Here is an 11,980-nt window from a genome sequence, read left to right on the forward strand (position 1 = left end):
ATCTGCTGCCTTTGATACTGTGAACCATCAGATCCTCCTCTCCACCCTCTCCGAGTTGGGCATCTCCGGCGCTGCTCACTCTTGGATTGCGTCCTACCTGACAGGGCGCTCCTACCAGGTGGTGTAGCGAGAATTTGTCTCCGCACCACGTGCTCTCACCACTGGTGTCCCTCAGGGCTCAGTTCTAGGCCCTCTCCTATTCTCTCTATACAACAAGTCACTTGACTCTGTCATATCCTCACATGGTCTCTCCTATCATTGCTACGCAGACGACACACAATTCATTTTCTCCTTTCCCCCTTCTGATAACCAGGTGGCGAATCGCATCTCTGCATGTCTGGCAGACATATCAGTGTGGATGTCGGATCACCCCCTCAAGCTGAACCTCGGCAAGACGGAGCTGCTCTTCCTCCCGGGGAAGGACTGCCCGCTCCAAGATCTCGCCATCACGGTTGACAACTCCATTGTGTCCTCCTCCCAGTGCAAAGAATCTTAGCGTGACCCTGGACAACACCCTGTCATTCTCCGCTAACATCAAAGCGGTGACCCGATCCTGCAGGTTCATGCTCTACAACATTCGCAGAGTACGACCCTACCTTACACAGAAAGCGGCACAGGTCCTAATCCTGGCACTTGTCATCTCTCGTCTGGATTACTGCAACTCGCTGTTGGCTGGGCTCCCTGCCTGTGCCATTAAACCCCTACAACTTATCCAGAACGCTGTAGCCCGTCTGCTGTTCAACCTTCCCAAGTTCTCTCATGTCACCCCGCTCCTCCGCACACTCCACTGGCTTCCAGTTGAGGCTCGCATCTACTACAAGACCATGGTGCTTGCCTACGGAGCTGTCAGGGGCACCTCCTTACCTTCAGGCTCTGATCAGACCCTACACCCAAACGAGGGCACATCCACCTCTGGCCTCCTAGCTCCCCTACCTCTACGGAAGCACAGTTCCCGCTCAGCCCAGTCAAAGCTATTCGCTGCTCTGGCACCCCAATGGTGGAACAAGCTCCCCCACGACGCCAGGATAGCAGAGTCACTGACCACCTTCCGGAGACACTTGAAACCCTACCTCTTTAAGGAATACCTGGAAAAGTATAAAGTAATCCTTCTTCCCCCACACCCCATTAAAAAAAAAAGTGGTTGTCCCACTGGCTATCATAAGTTGAATGCACCAATTTGTAAGTCGCTCTGGATAAGAGCCTCTGCTAAATGATGTAAATGTAAAATAGCAAAGGGGGTGAATAAATATGCACGCACCACTTTTCCGTTATTTATTTTTTAGAATTTTTTGAAACAAGTAATTATTTATTAGTAATTAATTATTTTCATTTCACTTTTGGACTGTTTTGTGTATGTCCATTACATGAAATCCAAATAAAAATCCATTTAAATTACAGGTTGTAATGCAACAAAATAGGAAAAACGCCAAGGGGGATTAATACTTTTGCAAGGCACTGTATATAAATAGAATCATGAATGTAGTGAAATAAACAGGTTTGAACTGCTGTAAAAGCACTACATTTCATAAAGAAAAGCAATAGTATCAACAATATTGTGTACATTTAGATTAGTGTTGGGACAAATGCAGTATATCATGCATAAAACGAATTAGCTCACCTTTAGGAATGACTAGACTATTGGCAGAATAAACAGGTAGTTGTAGACTGCAGGAGACATGGTGATAATGTGAGTTCTCTTATAGTCACTTGAGAGTAAAGACAGGCCCCTTCCCATACAGTAGGATTAAAGTAAACTCAGCTTGTGAGATTTTCTTCCACAGTGTAAACCAATGTCAGAACCATTGTTTTACCAGTTTTAGTTGAGAAGTTTAAAGGAACTCTTCTCAGATCATGAAACAGATAGGAGCTGAAATATTACACACATGGCCAGGTGAGCCTGGCGCAGAGCTATAACAACCTACCCCTGATTTTAAATGATGTTACTGTAAACAGACCTATAACAACCTACCCCTGATTTTAAATGATGTTACTGTAAACAGACCTATAACAACCTACCCCTGATTTTAAATGTTACTGTAAACAGACCTATAACAACCTACCCCTGATTTTAAATGTTACTGTAAACAGACCTATAACAACCTACCCCTGATTTTAAAATGGTGATGTTACTGTGAACAGACCTATAACAACCTACCCGATTTTAAATGGTGATGTTACTGTAAACAAGGTGACAATGGGCAGTTTGTTTTTTAAATACAGCGTATAATTTTATATCAAACGGGGTAACACAATAAATCCATATAAAATAATACTTTTTAATCTTAAACAATCTAAAACATTGTACAGATCAAGGCGAGAATAATAGCCAGATTTATAAACAGTGTTACATCAAGTGGAAATTAGAATCGGACACAAGCAACATACATTATAAAAATAAATAACAACAGGAACTCAAACATGATTTCCATCTGGCAAACAAGAAATAAACAAAGAGCAAACATTAATATCATTATCACCATTACATTCTAAGGGCTCAAATACATTCACACATTACACTGACATAACATGAAAAAAATAACTATCTGTAGTTCCATAGATTTATAATAACAATACACTGTAAACTTAACTTGAACAAAAGTGCAACAAGGTCTATCATATTGAAGGCGGTTGAAATAAAACAAAAAAATTAAATAATAATACGTTATTTAGAACAGAAAATAAATAGATTCATCTATTCTACCTGGTGTATGTTATAATAAAATACAGTCAAACAGTAGGTGGCACTGTCCTAATAGAGGATGAGGTAACCTAGCCTGACGACTCAAACTAAATTCTTCCTCTGCTTTGTCATTCGCTACATACTTTAGTCTGAGACTGCCATTGTTGAAGTCGTTTGTGGTGACGAGGGGAATTGTACAAAACAAAGTCTTCAGCGATTGGATCGTCTCTAACCAATCAGAGTATAAAAGCCAATGATGAATTTTCAAACCGCCGATTTACCCACGTGTGTTCTTGCTCTGGCCCAACCCATCGGTTACCGGAACAATCAGACGGCCCTGAATGTGTTGGCGTTCGGTGAAGGGTCGGGGAGGTACTCAAATCCAGACTCATTGAGGAGAAGAAGCTAACATCAGTGGGCGTGGCCTAGCGTTTGACCCGGAGCAAGGAGTTTGGGTTGCCAGGCAACAGGTAACCTACCTCTTATCACAACACTCACCTACAAGAGGTCATTAATCTCTCAAACCTAAAGTGCCATTTCAGTACCTCTAAACAGCATTAACCATATCATGGCTTGTATAATGCATGTGTTAATTAGCTTATTTATGACTGCGAAAGAATGATTCAACAAGGTTCAACCTCCAGGCTCAGTAACAACAGGTGCTCCAGTCCTCAACAAAAACAGCTGTCAGCTACAGTGCATATCAGCACAGTCAGCAACAACAGACAGATGTTTACACACAGCTCCTAAAAGGCTCCTTCTCGTCCGCTGTGGTTGCCAACGCTGCTTGCCTGCCAGATAGAATGTGAAGGTTACTATACTGTACTACAGTGAATCTAAAATGAAGTTATCAATAAACATTCCTGAGCGCTAAGGCATGCATTGCCCGCAGTTTATTTTATAAAAGCCAGAACCATAAATAGAGTTGATGACTCTGATAATAACAATTAATTCCATTTGTCTTACTAAGACTAACAAAAATATGAGACATTCTAGATCATCTTGTGCGGACTCACCTTTTTTCTTTTGAAGCTTGACACAGCTAAAGATGACTAAAAGGGAAATGATTAGGATAACTGGAATGCCAACCGCCCACAGGGATGTCTTCCTGTCATCTGGATGGTGAAACATGAAATTCCAGTGAGAATGTGTTTGGAGAGACAGCATTTACTCAGAAGAGAAAGATAAGAAAGAGGGGGATTTTACACCCTTCCTTTTAATGCATTCAGTTTGAATAACATGTTGACATTATGTTCTGTCTCATCTATCCTATGTGACCAGAATCATCGTGCAATACACTGTAGTCAAGTGTTGTGTTGAGCTCCGGGTAGTTTCCGGCCCCTCAGGGAAGCTACATGATGGATACATGATACAATAATCCATCATGTAGCTTCCCTGAGGGGCTGGAAACTACCCGGAACTCATCACAACACTTGACTACAGTGTGTTTAAAGGGAGTGACTCGTGGTGCTTTACCATGGTAGTTAAAATTAAACCTAAGATTTCTAACAGCACCAATAGCATCACAACATTAGCCTCTTGGAACCTGCCTGATCTCGCTGCGTTCTGTTTTCAGGAAACAGAATGTTGCGCTATTGCACGATGATGCTGATCACAAGGCTGTCACAACATACCCCTGGGGATGATGTAGCCCTTTAAATAGAACACCAAATTCATGCATCCAAATGTAAATGTTTATTGTTAATATCATGAATTTGGCATACTATTTATAGGGCTAGGGATGATGAGGATGTTTTCTCAATGTCGTTTTCAAGTTGGACCATTCTGTACTGAACTGACACTAAAAGTGTATGGTCTAAAGGTATATGACACGTCAACATTACGTACCCTCTTCAACCTCCCTCTCTCCAGGGAGAACAGGAAGCATGACTCTCTCGTGTCTCTGTGTCCTCATCCCATTGTTTACAATACAGTCCACGTATCCCCCTGAACCTGGCAACAGTTGGAGGGTGATGTTGCTAATGGCTGTGACAGTTTGGTCTTTGTTAACGACAGTCCAGTTGTTAGGCGTCTTTATGAGTGACGCTGCAGAAATGTTCCATTGGATCCAAGGTGCTGGTTTTCCCGTGGCTGAGCAGCTGACCACAACTTCCATGTTTACTTTTGGTTCAGTGCTGGGGACTTTTTGCATTGTGGCTCTCACTTCAGATACTCCTTAGAATAGATGAAACATGGAATATTAGATAATATTTATATTACTTATTTTACCTGTATTTTACCAGGCAGATCAATTAAGAACATATTTCAAAATATGTATCATGTTGTTTTCATATGGTTTGACAGCAGTAAATGTTCCTTATTAATGCATGCAGAGTTCATGGTCTTTCAGACAGTTTTGGGATTCAGCCATTTTGGGGAAATCCTGCCAGTGATGTAACAATGCCAATATGGAGATTTATAGTTGCAGTTAGCTGGTGTTCTGAAGCCTAGTGTTTCTATTCCCCTATTATACAACGGGTGGGTCTAATCCTGAATGTTGATTGGTTAAAAGCGCATTCCAGCCGGTGTCTATTCCACAAGTTACCAATATGCCTATTTACTCTGTTCCATCTGACTGCGCAATCCACGTCTCAAATTATAAACTTGATCTCCGCTATAAAAAGCATCTAGAAATTATCTCACATTTCTTTTAGACTAACATTTAGTTTTCAACAGCGGAGATTTGTATAAACCTATTTGCAACATTGTTTCAATATTCAAATTCGATCTCCAGCTGTCCCATAGTAATGAACGTGTCGGGATGAGACAGACAGGCAGGCAGCGTTTCTCAGCCAGTCGAAATCATGAATCAGCTGGCATAATTTTATGGATATATACAAAGAAATGTAAATTTAAAAAAAAGAAAAGGTCAAACGAAAGTGCAGCTAGTTTGAAGTCTTTCCAGCTTCAGTTTGAAGTGATTGTGTTAGCTGTGTTGTTGGCTAGCTCCTCTGAACAACACTGTCCTGATGAGAGAGCACATTTTCTATGCCAGGGGAAATCGTGCCTCATTAGCTCATTGTTATGGATGTATCGAAATAAATGTCACTAGAAAACAGCTTGTGCAAATGAAGCTGTTGTTATTCTGGCTGCACTGTTTGACGTGACTGTAAATTAGCTGTAGTTGGTTAGCTAGCCAGCAAAGGATAAGAACGTTGCCAGCCAGTATGGCAATAGAACATTTAGAATGAAGGACTGGGTCGCGTCCATAGATACAGAACAAAAAGACTGAACGACTGGGTCGCGTCTCTGGCAACCGAACCAATATAACTAACGACCAGCCAGTTTGGGTAGCAACCCTAGATTTGCGTCGGGACTATATCTTGTGGAAGAATTATATAGTATGAATAAATTAATCAAAATAACGTTTTTAATGAAAATATGTCAATCATTATTTGAATATGTTGGTAATCCGTTGTATAAAAGTGATAATGTCCTTGAAGCCGGTGTTTGGAGGATATATTGGCACAGTTTGCCGGCCCTCGACCCGTGCCAATATATCCTCCAAACACCGGCTTAGCGAGCATTATCACTTAAATAAATCCCAGAATAAACCCCTTACAAGGCCCATACTGTATTATTCAGAAATCATGCCTTAGCAAATGTCCTGCTGTAAAGGGTGACTAAAGGATTATGCTATATTTGGCAAAGCACCAGATGTAAGGACCTTTATATTACCTGTATTGGTATGGTTTTGCTTATAAATGTATTAGTGAAGCATCTATGTATTGCTTATGAATGCTCGAGAAGAGTGTTTACCAAAAAAGTTTATCTCCAAGGATACCCCCAGTGACTTCCACTTCTATTCCAGTACACCTGATTCAACTAGGTCTAATCAAGGACTGGATAATTAATTGACCAGGTGTGCTTGTACCTGTGCTGACCTACTGTCAATGTAGCTCTCAAAGTAATACGATTATTCTTTTGAGTTACAACATTTTCATGTAAGTAATATTGTAACTTTAACTGAATAGAGACATCTACAGGTAAGCCCTAAAACTGTTATTATTCAGTGCATTAAATACCTTGAACTGTAAGACACTTCTGCTTGCGTCTTGATCCACTCGGGTAAACGTTGAAGGAGCAAATATAGCAGGCTTCGTCCGCCCATGTTACATTCTTCACGGTAATAGACGTCGAGTCGAGAGATGCCTCAGTGAAAACCACCTTGCCTCGGTGCGGGTCTATGATTTGAGCTCCAAACCGCTTGCTGTAGGTGGCAAGATTCTCCACCGAGTCGTCTTTGAACAGTCTCTGCCAGGTAACTTGCAGCACACCTGTCGGGTCCGCATGGGTGCAGGTATATGATGCATCGCCATTGAAGTTAACAGTGGTGTCTCCTCTAGCTACGACGTTGACAGAGACGGCTACAAAAGAAAGGCAAGTTAAATACAATTTAAAATAAAAAAGCTTAGCCTACATACAAAATAATCAATGACCTGTCAAACGTGGGAAATGTTGCTTACCTAACCTATGTTATATTACATGAGCGGAATCAACCACTAGTCAGAAGCCATGGAAACTATTTACCTTCAGACAGCAAGCATAGGAGTATGAGAAAAGTATTCATTCTCAGCTGGTGAATGTTGACATAAGCTCATGGTGGATGTTTCTCTTGTTGGACCTTTTATAATATATTGCTTAGTTCGTTTAGTTGCACGTGAGTCAGATTCAACGAAAGGGAAAGAATGCTTTTGGAAAGCCCTGAAATTGTTGAGGGGGTGGAGATTAGCCTGCTTCCCGGCTGTAGCCAATTACAATGTGACATCTACTTTACAATAAATGAGAAGGAACAAGGAACTGTTGGTTGTAGTTTTTCAGTTGGCTCAAACTGAATGATGTCATAGCTGCACACAAAAAAAACTGAAATGGGAAGTCAATTTATAGTTTGTTGGCATACATTTTTTTGGTTCATAGGCTCTGTGCCGAAGTAAACTCCAATTTAGTGGCCACCACATCAAAGGCATCAACAGACTGCTACAACCACAGATAATTCCAAACCAATTGGCTGCTAATGCTCCACCCCAGAAACTATACAGAACAAAAATAAACTCAACATGCACCAATTTTAACGATTTTACTGCATTACAGTTCATATAAGGAAATCAGTCAATTGAAATAAATTCATTAGGCCCTAATCAATGGATTGACTGGGCAGGCGCACAGCCATGGGTGGGCCTGGGAGGACATAAACCCACCCACTGGGGACCCAGGCCCACCCATGGCTGTGCCCCTGCCCAGTCAGAAGGAGTTTTTTCCCCACAAAAGGGCTTTACTACAGACAGAAATACTCCTCAGTTTCATCAACTGTCCGGGTGGCTGGTCTCAGACGATCCCGCAGGTGAAGAAACCGGATGTGGAGGTCCTGGGCTGGCGTGGTTAACCATGGTCTGCGGTTGTGATGCCGGTTGGACGTATTGCCAAATTCTCTAACACGATGTTGGAGGTGGCTTATGGTAGAGAAATTAACATTCAATTATCAGGCAACAGCTCTGGTGGACATTTCTGCAGTCAACATGCCAATTGTATGCTCTCTCAACTTGAGACTTCTGTGGCATTGTGTTGTGACAAAACTGCAAATTTATGTGGCCTTTTATTGTCCCAAGCACAAGGTGCACCTGTGTAATTATCATGCTGTTTAATCAGCTTCTTGATGTGCCACACCTGTCAGGTGGATGGATTATATTGGCAAAGGAGAAATGCTCACTAACAGGGATGGCAACAAACTTGCGCACAACATTTGTGCGTATGGAACATTTCTGGGATCTTTTATTTCAGATCCTGAAACATGGGGCCAACATTTAAATGTTGTGTTTATATTTTTGTTCAGAATAAATAAGTCTACAGTTGACTAACATAGCATACATTTCAGTCAATCTACATAAATCATTTTACAATGTGGGAAATGATGACCGTGTTATTGGAATAAGGTGAGTATTTTATGAGTGAGACATTTTAAAGATTTTTTATCTATTACAGTAGTATGTGTGTCATAGGGCTTTACAGAGTTTTCACGACATGCTTCTCACATTAAGTGCTGTTATGGTAATTGTGTCAGCAGGAAGTTCCCCGATTCTCTTCCTGGCGGTTGCTGGTGCTGAGTCTCCATTGTTAGTCTGGTGTTAGGGGTTGAGGGCTTTCCTCTTCCTAGGGAATGTGTAGTGAGTGACTTTGTGCTTGAATGTCATAGCAAAAGTCCACTGCCCCAGTGCGTAGTTGCTGGCCAAGTCAGGAGTTGCCCAAGTCAGGAGTTGCATTACAGTGAAACTGAAAAGTCTTTAGATACTTATGTGACTTTATTAATTGAATGTTACATTAACATAATCTTAGTATAACCAGTGTTGTAAAATACTTAAGTAGTTTTTCGGGCTATCTGTACGTTACTGTACGTTACTTTACAATTAATATTTTTGACAACTTTTACCCCACTACATACCTAAAGTAAATAATGTACTTTTTACTCCATACATTTTTCCTGACACCCAAAAGTACTCGTTACATTTTGAATGCTTAGCAGGACAGGAAAATGGTCCAATTCATTAACCATCAATAGTTGTATATTTCTCTCTGAGGGTGTCTCAGGGGGAGTGGCCCAACAGAAGGTCTGAGTCAGGGTTACTGTAGAAAATAATCAAATGAAAGAGGAACCATCCTGACTGGAGGGTTATTACAGTACTCTGGCCACTCTGTGGTAACTAAGTGTTGTACTGAATCCAATTCCAGGAAAGGAGGAGCAGTCAAAAGCAGACACTCATTATCTGATGTCACTGTAAACGTTGATATGCTGTGATTGTATATAAGTTGTTGTAATGTGTAGAGGAGACATCTGGTAAAACTGAAAGTAGCCTAGAGTTTAGATAGTTGGGCCAGCAGGTTGCCCGTTCAAATCCCAGGTCAGATGGGACAAACTGCTCCAGGGGCACTACTGCAGTGTGCATGTGTGTGTGGTTTCCATAGAAATGCCTAACAGGGAAAATTGAGCAAAAAGGTGTTGTGTTCTAATCCCAACATCTGAACCAAACATTTTCCTTATATCTTGGGAAGTACCTGTCTTAAATGCTGGTTGGCAGGTGTGATCTTATGTTACTGTGGTGGGATTGATACCTGTGAAGCTGTCTCGCTCAACCACAGGATGATTCCAGCTGCATCTCAACACGTATGTATGTATGTATGTATGTATGTAATGTACATAAAAACAGACAGTGAAAAAACAGACGATACATTTTTCTGAAACACATATGTCTTAATTGATGTAGTCTACAGTACAGAATATGGACTATATAAGATATGTTACAAAGAACAAACACAATGGTAAAACATCTAAAGTATGGAGAGAATTCAATACAATCAGGCAATGCAAAGCTCTTACACAAATATAAAGCATTCACATATTTATGTAATCAGACAGGACACTTTCCTGGAATTTTTACTTCAGAAATGTCTTATGACTATCCGTTCATTGCTCTGTGACAGTCCTTTTTCAAATGCAGCACAGCGACACCTAGTGGAACTGCAGTTTTATTTTCCTTTTTGTTTCTTGACAAAAACCACCTAGGAATTAAAATGACTGATTAATAATTGCATGTTGCTGTGGAGGCGACAGACACTACTGTTCAGCAAGACAAAAACCAGAGGGGGAACCGTTGTAATACCATGTAACACACACACACATATATATATATATATATATGAGAGAGAGAGAGGAAAAAATATAAACGCAACAATTTCAACGATTTCACTGAGTTACAGTTCATATAAGGAAATCAGTCAATTGAAATAAATTCATTAGGCCCTAATCTATGGATTTCACGACTGGGTAGGGTCCCAGCCATGGGTGGGCCTGGGAGGGCGTAGGCCCCACTTGGCAGCCAATCGGAATTCGTTTTTCCCCACAAAAGGGCTTTATTACAGACAGAAATACGCCTCAGTTTCATCAGCTGTCCGGGTGGCTGGTCTCAGACTATCCCGCAGGTGAAGAAGCCGGATGTGGAGGTCCTGGGCTGGCGTGGTTACAGGTGGTCTGCGGTTGTGAGGCAAGTTGGACGTAATGCCAAATTCTCGAAAACGACGTTGGAGGCGGCTTATGGTAGAGAAATTAACATTACATTCTCTGGCAACAGCTCTGGTGGACATTCCTGCAGTCAGCATGCCAATTGCACGCTCCTGCAACTTGAGACATCTGTGGCATTGTGTTGTGTGACAAAACTGCACATTTTAAAGTGGCCTTTTATTGTCCCCAGCACAAGGTGCACCTGTGTGATGATCATGCTGTTTAATCCATTTCTTGATATGCCACACCTGTCAGGTGGATAGATTATATTGGCAAAGGAGAAATGCTCACTAACAGGGATATAAACAGACTTGTGCCCAAAATTTGAGAGAAATAAGCAAATTTGTGCGTATGGAAAATGTCAGGGATTTTTTTTATTCAGCTCATGAAACATGGGACCAACACTTTACATGTGACGTTTATATTTTTGTTCAGTGTAGGATCTATTCAGCCAGGTGTCAGTAACCAATCAATGGAGCTATGTATAAAAATGAAGTGTATCAACTGTAAAAATAGGGGCGTTACAGTAATCAAGACATACAATAAATGGATACACTGTACAGTTGTATATCCAGGGCTGGTGAAATACTATTTAACCCCTAGTTATATGAAAGGGTGTATAATGCCATGTCGTCATTGGTCAACGGAGCCAGAGGGTCAGGGGTTAGAATGAGGCAGCTGGAGTGTTGAGTACAGCCCATTGTCTCTCCTTGTTAATGTGCTGTAGGGCTCAATGTCCTGTTGCTCCTCCTACAAAGACATTAACTATATGTCACCATATTACACTGGAAAATGTCATATGGGGCTGTGGAAATATTTTTCAATGTTGGCAAATTTCAATTGAAAGTATGAAAGAGCATAGGCTGCAGATGCCTTACGACTACAGGTAACAGCAAGCAATAACAGCCCTGACAGTCTTACGACTCCAGGTAACAGAAAGCAATAACAGCCCTGACAGTCTTACGACTCCAGGTAACAGAAAGCAATAACAGCCCTGACAGAAAAGACAGTGTTGTTGCATCACCTCTTTAAAGGTGTTCCCTGCTTTCTGCTGTGTTCTCCTGCTGTGTAAAAGAGAAGACTAGTGAATGATCGTAGCATCACATGGTTTTACACAGCGGATGCTTTCGGGAGCAACATGTCTCTACGTGTGTGTTTGTGCCTGCCAGTGTAGGTTTTGTTTTTCCGACACTCATTTTTGACAAGGCAGGAAGTGAGAAGCTTCAACGGTGGAGTTATTAGTGACCTAA

At 41.3% G+C, this 11,980-nt stretch overlaps 1 protein-coding gene across 1 annotated transcript; it reads right to left on the reverse strand.

The window, feature by feature from the left end:
* Positions 1–1,630: 1,630 nt before the first annotated feature.
* Positions 1,631–7,322, reverse strand: LOC311109517 (OX-2 membrane glycoprotein-like; the record flags this gene model as incomplete). The annotated part of the gene is made up of 5 exons (XM_084152436.1): positions 7,211–7,322; positions 6,706–7,047; positions 4,529–4,855; positions 3,697–3,795; positions 1,631–1,665 (listed from the first exon to the last, which is right to left on the reverse strand). Exons 1-5 carry the CDS (start codon positions 7,248–7,250, stop codon positions 1,631–1,633), a joined length of 843 nt encoding a protein of 280 aa, XP_084008562.1. The 5' UTR covers positions 7,251–7,322.
* Between the last annotated feature and the right edge of the window lie 4,658 nt (positions 7,323–11,980).

Source organism: Coregonus lavaretus (genome assembly GCF_964263955.1).
Source record: "Coregonus lavaretus genome assembly, chromosome: 35".
Classification (NCBI taxonomy): Eukaryota; Metazoa; Chordata; class Actinopteri; order Salmoniformes; family Salmonidae; genus Coregonus; species Coregonus lavaretus.